We start from the raw sequence: 24,441 nt of genomic DNA on the forward strand, positions 1-24,441 counted from the left end.
CTGCTAAGGTATACAAGGATATGACTGGCTTGAGTTTTATTGAGGGGGCTGTTACACATGTGCATCACTAACATCAGACAAAGAAATCTTTCAACCAACAAGGGTTACAGAGCAACGTTCACTAAAGCACAGGTTGGAAAGGATTTGGGGGCTGAAGCAGGCCAATATGGCAGCTTTTACAGATTTCCTTATACCCACAATGCACTGACAGCAAAGAATGCCTTGGTTTGGTCAGTCCACACGCCAGGTGGAGGTACAGTAGCGCACCAGAGAGGAGTAGTGAATGCTGTTGGGATTCTCTTCCCATTCTGGGGGCTGTGGAAGCCGTGTCAGTCCTGCAGCCAGCGCTGGTCGATCTGACGGAACAGGCCGCTGCCAACGCGCCTCGAGTCACAGGTGAGCAGTCGGACTCGCAGCCCTGTCCGTGACTGAGTGATATGGCTTAGTTCAGTTCGGCCTTCCTAGTTCGTGCGTGGTTATTTTTATTCTTTTTTCCCATCGGGATTCCAGCGGCACAGCCTGGGTTCTGTCCCATTCCCTGTGGCCCGTGGCTGTGTGCAGTCTGGGCGCGGCACGGCCTCGGCAGCTGCAGGCCAGGCCGGGGAGGGCCTCAGCAGCTGCAGAGCACCCAGGCTATGAGCAGAGTGGGCAGCAGCAGCAGGCCAGGCCCCAGGGCCACCAGCCCCCGGCCCGAGCTGCGGCTGCAGCCGCCCGGGTCGCGCTCGCACCGGAGCTTCTCGCACAGGATGCCCGTGTAGGCCGGCGGGCACTGGCAGCGCACGTTGTTGATGCACGTTCCCCCGTTCTGGCAGTGCAGGAGCTCGTTGTCACACACGTTCGCTGCAAGATAGCGGGGGTGGGGGGGACAGGACAAACAATAAATGTCAGTTCATCTACAGCAGAAGTGCATTGAAACCAGAATTGAAGCTCCACCACCCTCCTCTTCCTGAGACATATGAAAAGGGACCGTGATTTTTCAAATGCTTGTATTTTAATTTTTTTTCCCCTCAAGGCTGAGTTCTCGGAAAACCATCTAATTCTCTTAACACGACCGACTACAGTATTGATTAATTTTATATGAAGAACTATTTAATAATGAAATAATAAGAATATGAATATATGCCTTGTGCTAATGTCTGCATTTTATAATTATTATTGAACTGGAATTGTAGGTGGTGTATGCTATTTGAAAGAGGCGATGTATCTAGAGCTTTAGGAAACTGTGAACGGTGGTTAAAAATGCAATATGGCTTTGTGGAAGTAAAAAGATCTGCATGAGAGGGCAAGGTTTTATAATCAAGAACTGAATGTATTAATGATCTGAAAAAAATTATGCAAAAAAGATAAGGCAAGCACAGTCAGGAAATTCAGCATGCTGTTGGATGGGGATTATATGTTACAGACATCTGGAAATAAAAGATAACGCTATTTCCAGTATAGATCAAATATGTCATCCTAATTAGATTTGCTACTTTGGTATATGGCTTCTTAAAGCTATCTTAGATATCTTAGATATTGTAGCCTGGTAATAACTTCAGAAATCAGACTTGACAAGGGAGTTAAGAAAAAATAATACAGGCAAAACTTTTAGACCTGCATAATATTATAGTATTTGAAAAGCTGACAGCTTTACTTTGTATTGCTTAATATCAATTCAAATATTTCATGGGTGCAAATGCAGAGGGATTAGCAACATACTAATTAAATGTGTCAATCTGTGTTTTATTTCAGATTACATCACTGGTATATGTGTTGGATTACAGCTCTGCCTGCCACAGAAAGGCAATTTTAGTAAAGGACTTGCACCTACAATTTAGGTAGAAGGTAACAGTAAAAATTTTAACTTAGAGAATTAGGGAAAAGATTATTTGGTAAAGAAGCAGACTCAACATTGTATGATGTTTATGTATACATTAGACTGAAAATACCCTAAATAATTCAGAATAGAGAAATTATTGTTCATTTAATCTCAAACATTATGTTTATTGCTACAAAGAAGTACAGTTTTGCAAATATTAATTTACTTATTTTTAAAAGCAGCCCAAATATCACAAGAACTAAAAGTGAAATAGCCCAGGTTCTCAGGTGGTATAGTGCTACATAAATCTGTACAATTTTGTGCACCACTAACCTCACTGGTAATCGTATCTGTCCTGGTTTGCTTTCAGAAAAATAATTTTCTCACCTTAGGAGGTCTGCTTTCTGATGTTCTGCATCCAAGCGGGCCGAATAATGCAGTATGTTGGAAACTTGTGGATGCAATTAAGAGGGACCAGTAAGTATTTTTTTTTTTTTTAGTTATTCCTTTAGCAATCAGAGGTTTTTACTAAGAGCTATGGATTTAACATTGTTGCCCAGTTTCTGAATTGCAATAGAAAAAAAATTAATATTAAGGTACAACACATACTGTTGATAATTCTATGTCTGAATTTTAATGTTCTACACGTACATTAGAAAAAATGTGTAAGAAACAGTAAGTCACCACCAAATAAATGTGATGAGATTAACAACCCTGAAAATACCATGGTAACAGGAAAAAAAAATAACTGTATTTTAAAAGTCAATATTTGCATTAAATCTCTTATAACTGAGGCTATGTATGTTTGATGTTGACTTTATTATTCAGATTGTATATATTTAGTCATCTCAATATGCAAAATCAAAGTATTTTTTCTTATGGTACAGCTACTGGATCTGCATGTTCTAGAACTACTCATTGCTGGGATGCTTCCTTCAGTTCAGGCAGTGAAAATTGTGAAATATCTGCCTCATCAGTACAGACCCTTGTTTGCCTTAACAAACTCAGTGGGAGTCAACAGTTCATTAAACATCACTTCTTGAACAGCAGAGGAGATGTTTCACTTCACATTTTGCCTGGAATAATTTATCCAAATTTTCTCAAGTATTAAATAAACTGTATTTTAAAAAATGTATTATAAAACAAATATCTTTCCTATTTTAAAATTTATTTTGCAGACTGTAGCCAGTTATTTGAAGAGGCCCTTAGCCCAGATCTGGTCTGTAGTTACAGGTGGCTGAAGAGGTGATTTGCTCCATGCTGGCAGTTCTGCCTGACACACTCATGCACACTGCCTCTGAACACTGCCATCTACAAAATTCTGGACACAGTGTTATAGATGCTGATTTCTAAATCAGACCATTTCTTTCTCATTACGAAGTTTCTGAAATGTGCTTAAAGAAGGGAAGGATCAAAAGCTTCATCATTATATTATTATATGCTTTTAAATGTTTGCCCACAGGAATGCAGATAGGTTTTATTGTTCTCAGCAAAATACTGTACAGCTGAAAATTCTGGAATTGTTCATCTTGTATTGCCACAGCTTTCCTAATTTTGTGCTTGTATTTCTTTCTCTTGCACACAGACATGTATGCACATATATGTATCATGAAGATAGCAACTGTGAGCTGGAAGTTCAATGAAAAAAATCTGGAAACATTGTGAAGTCCCATTAGTTTTAGCCAATTTTTAAAATTTTATTCTGACCAGCTCTAATACTGTTTTCACCCTTCTGGAAGTATGGTCAGGATTACTTTCAAAACTTTAATATTGACTAATAATTATCTGAATGGCATCAGGTACCAAGTTCTGACCAAAAAAATTAAACATGGAGAAGTGACACAAGTAAATTCTAAAGTTATCACATTGAAGATTATTAGGACCTGTGTGGCTGAACTAGCTGTGGGATTACTGACAGATCTTCCTTAATTAGAAGCCAGGACATCAAACTGGTCATTTAAAAATCAAAACAGGTATCTCATTTGTTTTGGAGAGCTTTGCAGCCTTTTTTGAGGGATATTTCTGAGCGCAGGCTCCAGATCTGTGCAACTGCATGAAGTGAAATATTTAAAGTAAACTAAAGGAAATTGTTTTAAAGTTATTCTCATAATTCATCAATTTACAGTCTAACTATGGTCCAGTTATAGTATCCTTAAAACCCTTCACAAAGGAGACAGAAAAGAAGGCACAACATGCTTTGCCATATGTCACAAAATACTCTTGATCTTTAATTGCAATGTTAATAAATTTGGGAATGAAATAAAAAAAGAAGACACGGGAAAAATACCAATCTTTGAGCTGGCTCAAGGGGTAGTCTTAGCCTGTCATAGATGTGCTAGTGTTTCACAGAATTTATACTGGGTATTAAATTAAATATTGCGAGTAACATAGCTGTTTGACAAATGACTTCTTTCCTCTTAAATGCTCAAATCTGAATAATACATGAAAATTCCCGAGTGTCTCCAAAACTCAACTTTAATATCCTTGTAACTTCTTGAAAGAAAAGAGTTATACAGTGCTGGCTGATTTTAGTTCTGAAGCAGCGACAGAGAAGCAGAAATGCAGGCATTGCTGTCTTTAGTCTGGAGGGGCACCTCAGGCACAGCCTTGTGCTCCTGGCTTAAAGACCTGGTTGCTGTCTGGGCAGCTGCAGAGCACATGCCCAGGGCTTTAGGTCTGCCTGCTGCCCAGACAGGAAAATAAGATGCTGCTGAACTTAAATGCAGTTTCTTCTACACCCTTGTCTTTCCCAAAGGCCATCCAAGAAGGGAGAAAATACAATTTGCACCTTTCTTTGTTTTGTACAGCTTGCCTACAGTAACTTCTTATTCAGGTGGGACAGGCTATTGATGTACTTTTTGAGCTGGCATAGATGGTGTTCTCTTTCTGCATCAAAATCTGAATTTATGATGAAATTTTCTTTTTGGGAACAACATAAAGACTATTAATGATAAAGCCATAGAAAGAAAAAATTTTATTAAAGGTCCTTGCTTCCTTTCTTGAATTCTGAAGACTTAAATTTCAATCAATGGTTTCTATGTTTGCTTCTATCACTATTTTTCTTCATTGTTCACCTTTTGTGGCATCATTTGTTACAGCCTTCTCTCTCCCGCTCTCTCTCTTTTTAAAACCATCTCTTCACTTTCCTCCTTTTTGTCTCCAGATCATGAGCATCACAGTCCCTGGACAGGCTGGTGGGTTGACAGCTCTGAATATATTATACAACATATTTGTCTTTCCTAAAGCACTGATGCAAGCTTTGCCCCGACTTCTGCTGCAGTGAATTTTCCATACTGTTTGTCAGTGGTTTTTGTGACTGACACTACTGAATTTTTGACCTTGGATTCCATCCATTTTTCATCATTTTGACACAATGCAGGACTTATGGCTGAATAAATTATTATTGGCTTTTTTTTTTTCTCTAATGCATTTGTTTCCGTGTACTTTTTATTTAGTAAAGAATATTACCTGGACTCATGAATGAGGAAGATTTCAGCACGCATGCTAACAGAATATTGTGTCTGTGCATAAGTGAGTAAAAAACCAGCATAGTGAAATCCATGTTTGCAGTAATGATGTTTATAGGTAGCTCCAACATATGCAGTGTCTGCCTATATATAGATACTGAACAGCACATTGAAATGCCATGAAAAAATGGGGAGGTTTTGTCTCGCTGCATAAATAAGTTCAGTAAATCCAGGCCAAGCACAAGCGATTTCTTGTCAAATGCCGAATTAGTTCCTGTAAATACTTTAGGAGCCTGTAACTAACATGCATTATTCTCTAAAACTATGATCATCTAATCAATAAATGGTAAAAACAATCTCAGAATATAAAAGAAATTGCACTGACTTGAAGCCTGTGTGTATGCCTAATAAGAATGTGGGCATCTACACATACATATATAGCAAGAAAACCTCTGCAGTTGTGACAGTATTAGCAATATTTTCCCCATAATTTGTCAAATAGGCAGAAATGGAATTGGAGAATGCAAAAGACACAGTCACATTCGAATGCAAAGGTGTGAAATTCTTTCCAGTTGCATCCAGCTGCATGTTCCAGTTGAACCCAAGTGACCACAATCAAAATATTTCAAATTGCCCAGCTCAGCAATGAATATCTTCATTACTTGGAAAAAAAAATCTTGAAAATACAATATATGCTTGCTGTGTGTTGAAGATCTCTACTGACTCATGAGATCTCACCCACATAGCATGGATGTCAGGTAAGAGGATAAAAGGGCATGGGGAAAACAGAAGTAGTCAGGCTTCTCCTGAAAGGTTACAGCTACTGCTGCTACAGTTCGTGTTGCACAGCACATGACAAAAGTTCAAGTTTTTATAGGTTAAGTATCTTACTCATTTGAATAACCAGTGAGTAATAACTGAGTTGAAAGCTTTGTCACTGAGATTTCTTCCCGCCTGTCTTCCAATTAGAAGTACTTATTTTACATATTTTATTATAATTTTTAGAATTTATCATTTACTTTACTGCCAAATGGCTTTAAAATGTTTTGCTACCATGAATATGTGTCATTGTTAACAGATTTCTTCAGTGCTTTGAATCCACAAACATACCTGATATAAAAACCAGCTGCTGCTCTTATAAATGAGATATTAATAATAATTTCTTTGGAAGTGACACTAATTCAACATTTTCTGTAGTCGTAAAACTATCTTAGGATACTGTCAAATGAAGACAAGGCAGATGCTTCTATAGCATGAAAATAAAACAAGTTTGCACTTATCTACCAAAGCACATTCTTAAGACAAAATAAATCACTGCAGACAAGTACAAGCCTAAAGCGTATCTTACTGTGTCAAAATTATGGTCACAAAATGACAAACATTATTACAAAGATCTCTGGTGCAAAGTTGAAACAATGCTGTGATTAATTATATTGCCAGCAATACAAGGAAATAAACATTGACCAAAGGAGAGTAGTTTCTAAAGGCAGACATCTCCATCTTGACTTGTCTTAGAAATGCCTGTTAGAAGCACAATTGAAATGACATTTGGTTTTTTTTTTTTTCAAACCACTTTAATTAAGTTATCAGAGAGTAAATGAATAGGGAAGTAATGGAGATACTATGTTCACTGACTTTCCAGTAGAATTTTTAGATTGTTGGCCTACATGTAATTCCTGTTCTTTTGCACAACCCGCAGTTCAAAGGCAAGCCAGTTCTAATCAAATTCCAGGCAAAGTCTTCAGAGCTCCTACAAGAAGATGAAGCTATTACTCAGAGTTGTGCCCAGCACACAGTCAGAGAATGGATGGTGATTCCTCTCTCCTGCAAATAGGCAGCAATTTATCCCAACATCCACATGGGTAAGCTTAGCTGATTACGTCTCACCACTGAAAGTGCAAAATCCTGTACAGAATATGTGGGGGGTTTTAACCATGATATGAGAATAGCAGAGGCAGAAAGTTACTGTTTTTCACAGGCTGTGTCTGTGCATTCTCATTTTTCATCTCTATTCTTAACCTAAAATCTTTGGGTTTAATTAATAAAAAATAATGAGAAGAAATACATCTAATCTGTCAAAAGGACACGAGGGAGAACCGGGTTTTGGAATAGTACTCTTACATGATAGCCATAGTAGCTTTGGTAGAAACTACATGTGATTGTGCATTAAAACAGATGAAAACAAATCCAGATTTAGTAATCTAAGAATTATAGTTGAACTAATACCTTTCAGTCTTCCTGGGTTTCAGGAAATGAATCATTTAACCTTTCAGTTTTCCGATTTTGATGGTTCCAATTTTATACTTCTACAAAAGAGGATGATTCCCAAAGTGGGGGGAAAGAAAAATTTCCCTATTCTTTTTATTGCTTTCCTTATGAAGGAGTACCAGTGAATTGGTATGACCCTGGTCATACTTTAGGGTAATCTCAGGAGAGCGACAAACTACATATCAGCTTTAATTGCTCAAAAGAGACTACATGCCCCTATCATTCATGTTCCACTTACAAAGCTGTAAGCTGCAGTGCCATTATTTCTCTCTGCCTGAAGAAAAATGAACACTCTTACATGATTTGTCTTCTCTTTCCTTAACTAGGAAAAGAAGCAGTTATAACTACAGAGTTGCTTTTTTTTTTCTATTGCTAACAGCAAGGTCAGGGTTTAGATGTAACCACTATCAATAAAAACTGGTTAAGCACAAAAAGTTCTCAGATGTAAAAGATGAAGTCATCAAAAGGCCCTATGAGTGATGGGGGGATGGTATTTGGTTCCCTAAATACAAGCAGCTATACTGCCATTAGCTGTGCCAGAAGGCATTTCAAACATGTGCACGGAGCTGGCCAGTGTGTCCAGGGGCTCTGGGAGCTTTAACTGGGGAGCACTGCTGGGAGCCCTGCCAGGGGCTGGGAAACTCTCTGTCCTGCTGTCCTCACCCCTTCTGTCCTGCTCCTGGCTCCATGGCACTTTGGGGCACTCCCAGCTGCCTCTGCTCCTCAGACATCTATGGCCAGTTCAGTCCTATCCAAAGGGCTGGCAGGGCGACCTTGCCTGCACAACAGCATTTTCTTCCTCATCTGCAACAACAGGATTTTCTTGGAAGTTCCCAAGAACTATGAAACAGATCTGCAACAAGTATTGCTTTTATAGAGCACAAAACCACAGGAGAAAATTTGGAAAGCAAACCAAAGCTGGATCATGCAGAGGTCAGCAATTCAAATATATGATTATGAATTGTATAAAAGGTTGAATGTTCCTGCAACCTTGGCTGCTAAGATGTTTGACTTGGAATAATGTTATGGACACAAAAGAGTGCAAAGATTTTGTCTTTGTTTACAGAGAAAATAGTTTCTCTTTTGGCTATTCTTCCCAGTGAACACTACACTGAAGACTTTCAAAATCCATTAAATAGTCCCAAATACTTGTTAATTTATTTGGCAGCAAAACCAGACAAGATAATCACAACTGAAAATCATTCCAAATGATTTAGGGGATTAGAATTATTCTAATAAGTATTTTCCTAATATTTTAAGGGAAGGGGTAAAAGAGTGTGAGAGAATGTGTTGGTGGTGGCTTCTATTAATAATCACTGCTACTCTAAAGTTATTTGTGATCTAAAATAATTTGAAAGTTGCATACTTTCTTCTCACTACTTCAGCTGAAAGCTAATTGCATGTGAGCTTTTGAACAACTGGTAAAAAACCTACTGGGAATATATGTTATGATCAACTTCTGAACTACATAAACCAGCATTTGTAATGGAAACACTAACAATCTTTAATTGCACTGTAGTAAATATCTAAGGTGTTAAAGTGGGATGGGTATGTAACTAAATGGAAGTGTGACTTATCAGCTCTTTTACAGTGACCACAAGGAAAGGTAAAGCCAAGTTTGTATTTACATGCCATTATATATTCCTTCTGTGTGCATTAGTCAAAAGAATGGTTTAAGATATCAGGACAATGTTCTCCTGCAGGAGACCAAAACACCAGTGGGCAAAGTTAAGGGTGTTAAGGAGATGAACATTCAGAATTTATGTGAACATCAGTTGCAATGCAAAGGGTAAGGAAAAACATATGCATAATTCCTACAACATGTGTGAAGTGAGGGATGGGGTTTTTTGTTCAAGTAACAACGCTTGGAATCAGGAGACCTTTTTGAAACTACATTGATTTATTGTTTTGAGTGTGGATGAAATGGTGCAGAGTGTTTTTGCTGATCCAGCTTTAGAATGGGGATAAAACAACTTCCCTATAGGTGTCAAAGCTATTCAGAGTAAAACTACTTATTCCTAGTGAACAATGGGGAAACTGATGCCAAAGAAAGTCCAATGAGTTGCCTGTGCAAACAAAAGGAGGGAATGATACAGGTCCTGTGAATTCCTGCTCTATTTACTACTGTGAGAGGGATTTAAATTGGTGCAATGCTTTACTCTTCCACTCTTTTTATGAGAATACCAATAAGATGATTCAAACAGCTGGCATGTATCACTCTTCAAAAATAAGAGCTAATAAATTAATGTATCAAATAATTAAAGCTATTAGTTGCTTCATGCTAGTTTTCATCAACAATATTTATTGCTACACACAGACTTGCTTCGGGTTACCATTGTGCATTTATCTTCATGACAGAGCAACCATTAGATGGGAAACCCCAGATAACAGATGCTCTTTTTCCAACACAATCTTCCTCAGGCACACCAGTTTTTCTGCAGCATTTTACCCGGGTGTGACCAATGTCATGGTCTTAGCCAGTGCTTTTTTACCTGAAAACATTTTAAAACCTGACTTATCACACAATCCAACAAAAATGTGTGAAAGACATTATTACACACCAACTAATAGATCTGAAGCAGGCATACAGGAAACCTACCGTTTTTTCACAATATGGACAAGCAGGATACCACTAATAAGTTATTGCAATAGTAACAGAATTATATTAATCTTATTTAATCATCTTTAAAGTTTTACTACAATGTAGAAAAAGATTTGAATAAGCACAAACCTGTCTTAGAGCATACATGGCATGGTTCATTTGGGACAATGTCTGAAAAGTTCTTTCCATCAGCATACGAACTACAGATAATATCTCTAACCATGGATGTTGATATTGCTTAGTATGACAAAGTGTTAAGATAACCCAGGATCTTAAAACACCAGAGGTAAAATATTCTCATAAGTAAAAGCTGTCTCCCTGTGAGCTTTACATGGTTCTAGCATTATTTTTGACATGCTGATTAACATATACTTATATTTCTGTATATCAATTGTGATTCACAAAAGTGTTAAAATTTAATTATTAAAGAAGATGGAATTAACCTGGGATCCTTGAAGAATAGATAACTGCAAAATACAATTTCACTTCAAAGTACTTTCCTTATTTTGTTTTAAATTATTATATCCAATTTTTAGTTTGTCATGCCAGAGTTGAAAAATACCAAGATTATTGCCATTAACTGTGATCAAGTAAATAAATATAGATAGTGTGTTAGATATTTCTAAAGATGTATTGTATCAATAACTTTAATGATGGAAAGTAGTTGTGTTGCTTAAAAGGTCTCGCACCTGCACTTAAGACTGAGAAACCAAGACCTTGGTCATTTTCTCCTGCTCCTGAGTGGCTGTGTGTACAGCAATGTCACAAACCTCTGGCTTGGAAAAGGAAGGGTCACACAAGAAACACTCAGTTTTTATGAAAATATAGTTTTAGAATGTACTTTTAAAACATAATGTCTGGCTATATTTCTTTTAGAACTCTCAGTGTAAAAGGAGACAAATTTTCTGCACAACAGAACTGGGATGATGATTAATCTGCATTTCCTGGCAAGTTCATCTCCTTGGGTCCAGTCCTGTCATCTGCCCCAGAGAACCCTCTACATTACATAATATGAACTCCCACAGCTCCTGTCACATGTTTGCCCTTCTCCTCCAGCAGCCATGGCAGCGACGGCAGTGGAAATCTGACTGATCAGATCGCAGCTCCTTGAGAACTCCATATTCCTTGACATTGACTTCTATGGCAGGAGGGTATTTGCAACACGCCTGTGCTGCTGGCTGCATGTGCTAGTGGAGGGCAAGGAAAGGCTGTCATTCCAGGTTGGATGAATATTTGTAGGCCTGGAGCCTTGTGAGAGACAAACACTGGGGGTAAACAGCAATGCAGCCTCCTCCTGCTCCATGGAGCCCCAAGGCAAGCAGGGCTTGCAAGGCAAGCAAGGCCAAGCCAGCACAGTGCCTGCTCAGGTTTCAACACAGCCCCAGTGTGAAGTGAGGGTATGACAGGAGTGTGAAAGGCAAAGGTTTTCTGCTGTGAGACTGCATTTCTGAAGTGGTAACATGGCAGATCTGAGTGGGATGCTGGTTTTCTGATTTCTGCCAGAAAGCTATGGAATGAATAGCTGTTTCCCTAAAACAGCAGGAGGAGTGCTAAAGGGAAGTAGTTGGAACTGGAACAGAGGGTTTTGGGCTAAAGCCAGGGCGGGTGGGAGTAGGTGAGGGAGGTGCTCAACGTAGCTGGCTCAATGTTTTGTATTTGCAAAACACTCAGGGTTCTTCTAACGGCACAGTGCAGCGTGGGCTGCAGCATCATCACTAAGTTTTCATGTTGCCACTGAATAAAAGATATAACTGGAGTACACTTCTCTAAGCATCTTTGCACTTTGTTTTAAATCAGTAATGGTTTAGCATGAACTAGCAAAGCTCTCACGTCATTGCAGAAAAATTATTGCAGTATATGGCTTTATCTTGACAGGTGGCGTAAATCTTGACCCAAATTTTCATACCTTTGCAGAAGTTATGCAGTGTACATGCCACCTTTCATATTTCTCCCCAGTTGTGAACTGAAAGGCACGTGCGCAAACGTAATTGGAAGCATTTCAAAGTATCCAGCTCAATTTTTCAGATGTCTGTGTTGCAGTACATTGTTATAATCTGTCTCTAAGATATGTGGAATGGGATGCTCTTCCTGGGAGTGGAAGCCTCCTTGCAGAGAGCTGTGCTTTGCTGCATAATGTCAACATAATAGACCTGATTTAAGGATGCTATGCTTCACTCATTTTGAATTTCTTTGCACTAACAGCCCCAGTTTAAATCTCATTGTGGGATTCTCCTGTTCCTGAAATCAGTAGGAAGCTAGGTTTTTGAATTTTGTGAGAGTAACTTGTCCTCCTTGAATCCTAGTCACTGCTTATTGCCTCATGATCAAAATGCAGCTGCAGCTCTTTAAAGGAACAGCTACATGTGATGAAAGTCTCTTTACACTTCTTAGAAATGAAAATTCTAAATTCTTCAAAGTAAGAGTCAAGGATCCTTTGGCTTAAAAAGGAAGTTGAATTCCCATTTAAAGTATGTGTACCGTTCAGAGCTTAGTGGTGCATCATCTCATAAAGAGAACACCCTGCTGAACTGTCTCCCATGGACTGCTATTTCTATACTGACACTGTAGTTTGTTCCTCCTGCACTTGTCAGTGTATTTGGGGACTGGGTAGTGCATGTGGGGAACAAACCTGGTAGCTCTTTGTTTTAGCCCCTGTGTGCCTCTGATCTGTAGCTGCCTAGTACTGTTTCTTAAGGCTCACCTAAACACCTATTAAAGGGAAAATTCTTCCTCCAAAGAGATTACAGCTGAACTCTTTTTAACCTAGAAGTTTTGAAGGACAAGAATAAATCCTTGGGTCTATTGGAAAAGGTTTCAAAATTAAGCAGAAAATAGAATAAGAGGGGCTAGTGTTGGATACTGATTCCATGGGCAGGAGCAATGTTTTGGGTTATCCACAGAGAGGCTTGTAAATCTGGAAAATACACATAAATGTCTAAAAAGTGTGAAAGATTTGGAAGACTATTCCACTCAGTCTCCAGAAAGGGGATAAAGTCAGTAAATTGATCCACAGACAAATGCAAATCAAAATATTGGCTCTAGATTCAGCCAGTGGCCTCAGTACAGTTGTTACTACATGGCTTTGCATGTCCATCTGAACAAAAAGACAGACAAGCCAAGCAAGAAAAAAAGCATATAAAGAAGTACCCATAAAGAAAATACATAATTTTGGGTATAACACATTAATCATCCTGAACCTCAGCTGCCTATTGACATCAGTGATGTTAATGAATACAATCCCCTTAATATAATTATTTCAAGTTGATTTCAGATAAAAGTAGTCTTCTATAGAAATTAATTACCAACAACTGAATTAAAATCAAACTCTTCCCCCTTCTTTGTAACATCTTTAACTTCCCAGCACTATCACTTCTCTTCCCACCTGATGACTACAGGTAACAACTTTATTAACAATTTAATTATTCTCTTTAGAAGCCAAGTTAATTATAAGGAGCTTGGCTTCTACCAAAAGTCTTTTAAAAGGTTTTTACCATTGACCAACATGAGAGAAAAACATACCATAATCAACAAAACCATATCTCAAAATTGTGCAGAGTTGGGAGGAATCAAAAGAGCAGTGCTGTTAATATTTTACTGAACATCATGGTACTTTTGTATGGACTATGAGTTCCCTCTAAATTTATACTGACAGAATCCTGTAAAGCTCTATTCACTTTCACAATGAATTTGGGCTGTAAAAGTAGTAGTCAAAGATCTGACAAAAAGCTGGACTGACATTTATAAGATCAACATTTTGTTCCTGATTTTATCATACCCATGTTCCTTGTCAAAATCTTTCCTTGCATGCTTAACCTGAAGAGGAATTTGAAATAGCTGGAAGGGCTGGCCTGTGTCTCAGGTGTATAGATCTGGGAGAAGATGATCATGCAGATACTTATTAGAGAGAAATGCAGAATGCTTGCAGGTGATTTGGTGACCTGGTTGTATTGGAGATGCAGAGTAAAGTGAGTATCAAAAAAAAAAAAAAAACTATTTAAAAGGAGTCTTATAATAAAATTACATCATTAGCAGCAGATTAAAAAAACTTTATAAGAAAATAGATTTACATAGGGTAAAGAAAAATGGTGCAGTTTTAATGAAATGAAAGAGAAAAGGAAAAGAGCACGCATTCTCACAACTGAGCTGTAAGAACAGGTTAAAACACTGAGGTAGTCCTCAGAAATGATTGAGCAATTTAGTCAAGTAATAAAAATTAGTCATTAATTTTTTTTTTTCTGAACACAGGAGAAGACAGACCTTCTAGAAAGGCTGTAGGGCAAATAAATGCTTTGTAAGGAAGGGAAGAGAAAAATCTTTTAAGTATGGAAGAGCTCTGGGAGGTTACCAGACCTATGGTGATGGAGGCATGCTCTAGAGTGTGTCTGAACGTATATATGAACCATTATTTAAAAATGAAAATAATGTGTTGCATCAGATCACCAGAAGCAAATATTATTGGTCTGAGAATTTTTCAAAAAAATGCAAACAAAATTTTCACTGCTAGTTGCGATTTTTCTAATTTCATTATTTCCAATTGTCAAATTGGCTTTGTTAGCTACAAGAAAGGGACCTGTGGCAGGTGTGATTTTTATAAAGATATTCAAGGAGATGGAGAGGAACTAGAGACTGGCAAGTAGAACTTCTGCAGCAGGCAAGTTTAACTTGCAAGGTGCTGACAGCCTCTACTAGAAGAAAAGTTCCCCCAGTGCTATTAAAAGTAACAAAATGCCTTTTAATTACACATGAATTTAATTTAATTGCACATGAATAAATGGATGCCATGGAAGTAGGTATACTATGATTTTGTCCACCTGTAAATTTAAATTTTAAAATCTAGCTTGCACTTTTGATGGATTTCAGAGTTATTTTAGGTACAGGGGCATATCTGATGTTAAGGTGTGTTTCTGCTCTGAATTTAAACATGCTGAATGGATGGAATCCTAAAGTAATCAGCTTTTCTAATGTCAGGTTTGTACTTCTACAGAGCTGAATGTTGTAGAATCTAACAGTTAATGAATTAAAGACCTTTTTTACATACTACTATTATTTTATGCATTTGCTCAAAATATTTTGGATGTGTTGACTAAATTAAAGTGTTTGTTATGAGTAATCTGTAGAGGTGGGGTTAAAAAATTTCAGGCTGAAGGTTTTAAGGAAATTCAGTCAAACTAAGGGAGTTATTATTTAGTATCAGTAAATTGAGTACTTCAGCAAAGAATATCTGAATGTAATCAAGACCTTTCAAGATCTGAACTCTTAACTAAAACACTTAACAAAAATGCCTTTTTACATTTCCCAGTTCCCATTTCACCCTATTTTCTGACCATTTTACCTGTCTCATTTTAGAGCTGCTCTTCAAAACCTTTCATTCCTGTGAGTCATGTGTTTATCCTCATGCTTGCATGCTTGTAGACAATGGAACACCTCACAGCAGAAACTAAAGCTGTTCTGAGTTGGACCAGTGCCCTGTGTGACATTTGCAGGCTGTATGAGCTTCAGACAGCAGAGGCATCCAACCACTGGAAGGTGCATCTTACAGATTTTCTCAGGCAAAGAACTCATCAGTATCTTCATATGTAATTGGTCTCAGGGGGTCTTTCATCCACTAATTTGCCTAATAACTTCTTGAGACATTCATACTTTTGTTACCCAAACAACAATTTGTTATCCAAACAACATTTTGTGATTTGGACACAAATTTTGTATTTTCTATTTTGTTCTGGGCACAAGTTCACAACAACAACCACAACAGTAATAATAATAATAATAATGATAATAATAGAATCTCTTTGTATAACTGGTTGGTTGGTCCTTCCTGGTTCTTGAGAGGAAGAATAAATGAATAATCATTTCCAATTCACCTTTTCCATAACATCTGTGATTTTATAGACCTATATTTTATTTTCCTTCCGTCTTGCCTTTCTTACACTAAAGAAACATAATCTATTTAATCTCTCCTTTTATATGGCCTGCTTTTAGCTGTGACAACTTTTCATTCTACCTTCTATGGTGGTTCTATCTATCTATCTATCTATCTATCTATCTATCTATCTATCTATCTATCTATCTATCTCAATATCCTTGCAATATCAGGACTTCAAGACTTCATGCAGTGTTCAAGTATGGCCACATCAGGAAGCTATACAGTGACATTGTGGTGTTTCTACTTCACTCTTTTTCTTGTCTTAAAAATTCAATAATCTATTTGCCTTTCTGATAGATATAGAGCCTTAAGTCAGCATTTTCAAGAAAATACCCTGAACTACTCTTAGGGTACCTTTTCTAAATGGTAAAGCCAAGTATCTGTAGGAACACATTACTCTTGAACACTTAATTTCTGTCACCCGCACCCTAGAAATTCTTCTGAAGGTCTTTATAGCCACAATACCTCTATAGTCTAAGCAAATTTATTACACCATGCTTCACTTAATTTTCTAGCAGAATTCTATATGTGCAAATCCTCATAGGACTGATTAGTAGTTCCTGACATCTATTCATAGCCTGATTCTTATTATTCAACCTATGATTATTCCATAAACAAGCAAAAAAAAAAAAAAAGAAAATGAAAAAAAGACCAACAGTTTCCATACTGTTGTGTTTGCACATGCATGGAGGAAGTTAAAACAACTACTGAAGCCTTGATAATCAGCATGGGCTGGTTTCAGCAATGCCATCAGTTGCATCAGTGCCCTGACAGGAAACCTTGGCTATCTTTATTTGCCTCAGGTCAGTAATTTTTATCTGCAGATAAGTAGGATGGAAATTACTTTACTTACTCCTAAATGGTCCTTTTAAGACCCCTTCATAAAAATGTCCCATCTGGGTGTGTCTGTGCTGCTATTGATCTCTTTATTCTGTCCTCATAAAAAGGCAGTGAGCAGGGAAATTACACAGAAGTTATGGCCATTGAGCAGGCTTAAAAGGAAAGTGTGACAGATTTTTCAGAGGAAAAGGAGTCCTGCTTATCACTGTTCAAATGAAGGTTTAATAATTCATAACAACTGAGTTATAAGTTTCCCCTTCAATAAGTTTCCAAATGTGAATAGATTAAATAGTAATTGCTATCAAGCTTTATGTTCTATTTCATGTACCTAATAAAAGTTTATCTAGTGGAGCTTACTTTGTATCTTTTTGATCTATTCCTAACTGACTGCAATATACTCTATTAAAATATTTATCATTGTGCTATCAAATATTAACCATTTTAAAATCATCTGACTGAAGAAAACAAATAATGTTACCTGCTTAAGTTTTCATGAATTTCCTGATGTTTAGTTGTTTAGAACTCCCCTCTGATATAGCACTAAAAATACACAAGATGCTACAAATTGTATTCACTCTTTTTGAATTGGGTTGTTTTAGAAATGCACTTTGGTCACATCAATCACCACTGTCCGATTTGGCTCTGCACGCAGAATCCTAGTTTTGTTGTCTGAAAAGTTATCATTCTGCTTCAGTACAAGAGAATATCAGAGAGTTGTTGGTTTTTCTATAGGTTCGTGGATTATAAACACTATTTTAGGAGAGTACGGAATGTTGCTTTTTAAGGGTAACATTTTTAAGACATTTCCCTGCTTATCCACTTGCTCATCCTTCTGAAATTATGTGTCTTTGTCAGGTAAAAATACTGGCAAGCTCCTAGAGCATTGAATGATCCAGTGATGGGGAGAGGAGAACAGGTCTCCCCTAGATGTGCCAGGGCTGCATGGCAGTTCAGCCCAGCCTGACTGGCTTCCATCCCTCCCCAGCTGAGCAAGTTATGCTCTCCCAGGGTGCCCCTGCTTGTTCAAGCAGTGGATGATTCATATCACAGAACTAACCTAACAGAAAACTATTCTTTTTTGGTTAGTGCCCTGCTGAGTTAGATCTGATCATTCAGTGAAAGGTCAAACAAGTGCCTGAGAGATTGCTAGGGGTGTGGGAATAAATAGTGGGGAACTGGGAGAAGAGGGATTGCAGCACTTGCAATTAGAGCAGTTTGGACAGCCATGAAATAGCAGCTTTGAAGCTGACACCTGGGCAAGATCAAGAGAAGAACAACCTCTTTGCTTCATCCAATCCCTCACCTTGCTGGCAAAAAATTGTTCTGTTAAAGGTCAGGTGTATAAAGGTTGCTACTGAACCATTTCATTTTGCTTTGGAGAAAGCAATTGCTGATCACCAGGTTATCATAGTAAATGTCCTGGAGAGCTGCAGTCTGTCAGGAGCCTGGTGCCTCTCAATAACATGGTAACTATGCTAACTAGTCCCCTCTTTTGAGCCTCACTCTCTGCTTGATTTTATTTACCTGTTACTTTCTTTGGCTTCTCTACACAGATATTACCTAATTCACAACCCCACCCTGTTCACAGAGGCCTTCCAGTGCAGAGACAACAAGAGAACATCCTTGAGCTCTCTCTAATACCCCTCTAATCTATTGCTTCTGCAGGTTCTTCCATTTCCACAATATTCCACACACTTAGTGGGCAATAGTGGTGAAAGATGATTAAGGCGTGGTCTCCAACCTAGACATACTACAGGAATTATGCAGATCTGTATAACTCTCTGTGAGAACATCTTATGTTTTCATCTCTGTGCTCTTCATAGAGAAGAGGTGCCTCACTTAATTTCTGTTACTATACAGTGTTTGTGTTCTGACATGTTTACTCTGACTAAAATATCTTCTCCCCAGAGAGAGATCAACCTTCCTTTTCTCCTTCAAATCTAGCATCTCATTAAAAAATAATAACATTCCATGATATTCATACTTTGAAAACTTTCTATGTATCTCGGTATCTGAGTGATTATTCTGTGGGTTACATATTTTTGAAGAAATGCATTAATAAGCACATTTGCATTATTGTTTCTCAGGCTTAAAAGACCCTGGTTTTAAAAGGATATCAGGATGCCATTACACCTACAAGTCACCAGCATGCTTCCCCTGAGGCAAGTAGAACCAGTGTTTTGCATCATTGGAGGATCAGGTCTGATAATGCTGTAATTTTCTTTGTATTCTTGCCGTGCTTGTCTTACTTCTCTAAACCATACTTTGCTGTGAGTTGCAGCAGTTTGATTCTGGATTAATGCAAAGAGAATTATTCTGGATTTAAATTTGAAGGAGAGTCTGTTCCTCTTGCATCCAAACCCCTGCGCGCACACACAGTTTTTTAGTCTGCATAGCAACCATGTAAAATAGATATTTTGAAAGCAGTATTTTGTGTATAACGATCAGGGGCAGATGACTGTTTCCTGAGGACAACAATGCTCAGCCCCAGCAGAAGTCTATCCTTTTCAATAAATTATTTTTATATTTTACTACTCTTCAGCTCCAAGCGTGGCAGTGTGCTTACCTGTACCAGCCTTGGCACCAAACCACAAAAGAACTGAAAGTATATACAGCACCTGTGCAGAGGAGAGTCCCCCTATCCTGACCAGCTAATAGCATTAAAACTGCTATTGGCAAAAAGATATAAAAAGAGGTGGATCTTCTGTGGCTTCCCACACAGGCAGTTGCAATGGTGAACTGGAAAGCAAGGCACCTTGATTCTTAATTTCTATTTCTATTTTTTTGTCTTGTGCCCTAGGCACAAGTTCAATGTGTAGATATTGGATACATCAGTGTACAAGTATGTAAAAGATCAGTAACCTTCACTGGGGAGAAAATTGCATTTATATGTATTTAATCTATATAGAAAGAAGTGCAGGATGTATTTTTTTGAAAAAAGATTTTTAAAGAATTAGATGTTATATGTCTTTTCCTCTTTTCTTGCTGAACAGTAAATGCAGTCTTCCAAAAGCAAATGTTACTATTAGTTCCAAATTTACAATTTCAAGTTTTATTTCCTTTGGCAACTCAATCTGCATGATGATTTTGATCAAATGCACCAGCTTCTAACATTTGTAACACATGATAAAATTCACCCCAAAAAAGCTCATATTTACATAATCATAAAATAAGTTAAATGCACACTGTGACAGAATACGAATTATCTGACAGGCTGCAGAATAAAGCCAGTTTAGTCTGGAAGACAGATATAAGCACTGAGTCCAATTTGAGCATTGAAGGTAAGAGTGCAATCCTTTGTGTGCTTCCATTTAAATGAATGAAAAAGGGTAAAATGAGATAGATACAAGGCATCTGGTTGAAAACTCAATTGCTAATTGTATAAGGTTAGCACCACTGAGCCAAGATAATTTAAAACACTGGCTGGCTAAGGGGTGCCAGCTACCATTGGTAGCTCTCACTCACTCTAGGCCTTTGTAATGCTGTGGGTTCAGTGTGTTTACTTGGTCTTTGCATGAAGGGAGATATAGAATAATATTAGTCATTGAACCTTCCCTCACCTTTTCCCCCGTGAGGAACATGCCTAATGAAAATTCGAGCAGTGCTGCCAAACTGATATTGGCAAAAGAGTCACTTTTTCTTTGCCTGGTTGGATAAATACACAGCTGGTATTAGCTTCTGGGAGTGAAATTAGAAGATGTTACTTTAAAATGCTGCTGTATGTATGCAATGGACTTTAGTCACCTGAAATGTCATGGCCAAGAAACACAGAAGATGCAAGACTCTGAGCAGTACAAGTAGAAATCAAGTGAATGCTCCTACTTCATATTTTGGATGTGTTTAAATGTTTCTTGCCTTTTGATACAGGTTCCTTTTATCAAAAAAACCCAGTATGTTCAATTTAAAACTGGCCCAAATCAACTGTAGTTGCAGGTTAAATTTCTTGCCAGGCTCGGAGGTTTTAGTTCTGTTTTAATGTTCATTTTTAAAGGAAATAATTCTATAAAATAGAAAAATCAAATATACGCTATGCCATGTAATTTCTCATGCTCCAGGAGTCCTAAAAGGGTCTCGAGACCAAGCTGTTCTGCTCTGAATTCATTCCCTGTGCTTTGATCTTGCTGGTGAGAAATCCACGGTGGGTACGTGGCAGGGAGACCCCGCTGGGCGCAGCGCGCTCCCCGCGCGCCCGGTTCTGGGGACGGCACAGCCACGTGCATTGTGCCTCTTCTTCTGAGGGCAGCAAACCTTCCTGTACCAACCAGACCCCGCTGACCGCCACGTCTCTGCAGCACAAACCCTGAATGCAAGAAGATAACAGCTGCTATCACAGTGCTTTTTATCTGGGAGGCAAAGTCTAAAATTGCATGTGACCTCGGTGTGCGCAGAGACGCCGAGTGAGGAGCGCGCTGCCTGGATCCTCAGAGGGTTTAGATTAAATCACTAAGAGTGAGGTACCTAAATAAATAGTTCTGAGGATAATAGCTTCTGTGACTTCTACTTTGTGCGGTACAAAGTAGACTCCAAACTGTAATTTATCAAATGATATATTGCAGGCCTTAGAAAACACAACTCAGCTTTTTTGTTGTTTTTTTTCCTAACAGCTTTACTAATACATAAAATTATGACACTCCATTTACTTATAGAATCATACATGTAATTAAACTAGCTATGGTATAGATTTAAATTGTTTATTTATAGGTCAAGCTTCTGTTGGCCCTAGGTGAATGATTTTCAGTAACAAAGCTCCATAAGAATAGAATTTCTTAAGAATGCCAATAGCCTATGTATAACAAAAAGTAAATAAGCACATACTGGTCTGTTGAGTGAGTGTGTGTATCCATTTGCATATCTGTGTTCCCGTTCAGCACAGGCTTAGGGAAAAGCAGATCAGAACTACATGCTATGTGTCCAGACAAATAATTTTTTTGAGCTTTGCCAAGGCAACAGAATGAGTTCTTATTTTTCTTGTATATTGGGGTCCGCTTGCTTGCCCAGTCATTTGTTTAGAATTCAATGGGAAAATAACAAAGCTAAAACTGACACAGTACTAAATTAAATTAATTGGAATTCTGTTCCTCCATGATAAGACTTGAAATGAGATTTAAATCAGTGTGTGCTTGGTAAAACATGACAATTTGATGTCTGTTCCACAAAACTGACAACTGCATCTAGTTGTTTTTCTTCTGAAATTGATCAGATAATTTGTTTAAACTTGGAGAATATCTGACAGTAACAGTCAGACTGAGATTTGTTTAGAAAATGACAACATAGTGAGGGAAACTCAATTAGATTTGTCAGGAAATATAAAGATACTAGCTTGCATTTCCAGAAACTGTCCAAAGTTTTTACAAATATTCTTAATTCAGCTAAAAGCAAGCTAATTATATGCTGGGCTCAAAAAACTCCTCATTAAAAGAATATTATTTGTCTTATAATATGCAATCCTGAAAAGATAGGAAATACTGACATTAGTAATTGCTTGGACGAACTGGTGTATGTATGTTACTGTAAAATTTGCTCAACAACCCTCCAGACTTGTTCAGTATCTTAGCTACTTAATATATTTTCTTAAACCCATTGTGTGGACAGACACAGTGTTAAGTTTTCTTTATTCAAATTCTCTGCAGAGAACCATACTGATTTCTGTTTTAGTTTTTTTTTTTTGCCCTCTTAGTTCCAGTCACTGCACTATTTCCAATGCTTCACAAATTCCAGTGGTTATTTTGCCAGAATCTAGGACAAGGTACAGGGTGGTGACAACCTTCTTCTGCATATGGGGTGCAAGGCAGTGGGTGACCTCTTATTTCTGAGTGCATTGTTTGGAAGATAACTAGGATCTGATTTGGTGAAGAATTAGTAATAAAGAACTTTGAAACTTGAAACATAACTTCACCTGCTTTCTGCTGTAACTCAAACTGCCCAATAATTTTGTGAATAATAACTCAAGTAGAGGCAGGTGGAAAATGAGAACAGAGTCAACAACCACATGTGAAAAGTATGGTTTAAATGCCCTGCCAAATATGAAGAGGAGCTTGCTGGTAGAAGCTGAGGAAATGCTGTTTTCTCAGGTTGCACTGAACAGTGCTGCCCAGGCAAGCTTCTTTTTCCCTTCATATACTATCTTTAATACTAATTGGTTAATTATAACAATGTTTCCTGAGATTATCTATTGGTTTTCTTCCCAGATCTAATTTATTGAGTTGTCACCAGTCCAGCTTTTCTGATTCAGAGGTACTTATCACTTGGAGAGGCTGTGGTAATCTCTAGCATTATTGCCTTTTTTAAAATTTTATTTTATTATATAAGATTTGCATTTGGTTTTGAGTATTTAGAACATTTGTATGGCTATTGACCAATTTTATAATATTTGTCTAATTGGTGTCAGTAATTACATTTCTTGTGTTTCTCAGTCTTAAGAATCAAAAGCAAGCTCTTGTAGAAATCTGTCTTTAATGCATTTGTGTTTAAGAATGCAAAGAGACAGAGAAGTTGAAAGAAAATGTGAGAGAACTCTCCCGAGTTTTTGGACGTAGATAATCAAAACTGTTACAAAGAATAAATCTTAAGAATTTACTACAAACAAAATTTGCAGTAAAAGTCTGATCCTGTATATACTGAAGTGATATTTCTACTCACTTGTTTACAAGACCAGTTAACCAGACGAGAAGCAAAATATATAACTAGGCATTGAAACATGTGTTCTAGCACCATTTAAGGAAAAGTTCAGCTCTTATTTTTAAGGATGTTAAGTACAATTCCATTTTTTTCCCAACCATTAGCTTTCATCTAGTTTTCACTAATTATTACAGGTATGAAGCTAGTATTTAACAGTTATTTTCCAGGGATAGTTTAAAGGTATGAAAGCATAAATAACTTAGTCAAGAAGCTGAACTTTAGGACAGAAAAACATGAACATGCAGATAAATCACCTTCTTTTTTTAGTAGGAATTCTGAATTTGGAAGTAATTTGCTGATGTTTTAGTATACAAAACTTCCCAGTTGCCAAGATGTGTGTATTTACCTATGCCAGTGGGAGCTCCTCTGGGTGTTAGTGGGAGAGAGTCAGGACCCTGAAAGTGCATTGAATTAACTGGATGGCACAGTCAGTGCCCACAGCTGGGAGTCTCCCAAGGTTCAGGCATTATGGCACTGGTAGAGCCCAGAGCTTTTGCTCGTTCTCTGCTCCCAAGAACTGGCACATGACAGCACACGGACGGGAGGCAGCGGAGCTGCAGGACAGGGGCGACTCTCAGAGTTACTTACGTTGACAGCCCAAGCTGTGCCAGATATATCCCGGCAGACATTTATCACATTTAGGCCCTGATGCTCCCTCCTTACACTCACAAAATCCTCTGTCATTACAGCGATCATGGACTGAACCAAAAGGGTTACAATAACAGTCTGCAGAAACAAGACAACACATACACACTGGATTCAGGTCTACATGTGGAGATAATTCATTCAATACCAATAAAGGGTGCATTTCCAGTGCTAAAGGTAAAGGAAGACTGTCTATTAAGGATATCTAGAGTAGTGAATA

At 37.8% G+C, this 24,441-nt stretch overlaps 1 protein-coding gene across 7 annotated transcripts in view; it reads right to left on the reverse strand.

Annotated features, from left to right (window-relative positions):
* Window positions 1–571: 571 nt before the first annotated feature.
* NTNG1 (netrin G1) overlaps window positions 572–24,441 on the reverse strand; it is a 144,926-nt gene continuing 121,056 nt past the window's right edge. For 4 of the 7 annotated variants that reach the window (XM_062497553.1, XM_062497551.1, XM_062497552.1 and 1 more), the window contains 2 exons: window positions 24,165–24,302; window positions 572–840 (listed from right to left, as the gene is read on the reverse strand). In XM_062497553.1, the coding sequence (XP_062353537.1) occupies window positions 611–840; window positions 24,165–24,302 (368 nt within the window). In that variant the 3' untranslated portion in view covers window positions 572–610. The remainder of the gene's footprint in view (window positions 841–24,164; window positions 24,303–24,441) is intronic. The other 3 variants (XM_062497556.1, XM_062497555.1, XM_062497554.1) reach the window with 1 other exon arrangement.

The sequence above is a fragment of the Cinclus cinclus genome, chromosome 8 (assembly GCF_963662255.1).
Source record: "Cinclus cinclus chromosome 8, bCinCin1.1, whole genome shotgun sequence".
NCBI lineage: Eukaryota > Metazoa > Chordata > Aves > Passeriformes > Cinclidae > Cinclus > Cinclus cinclus.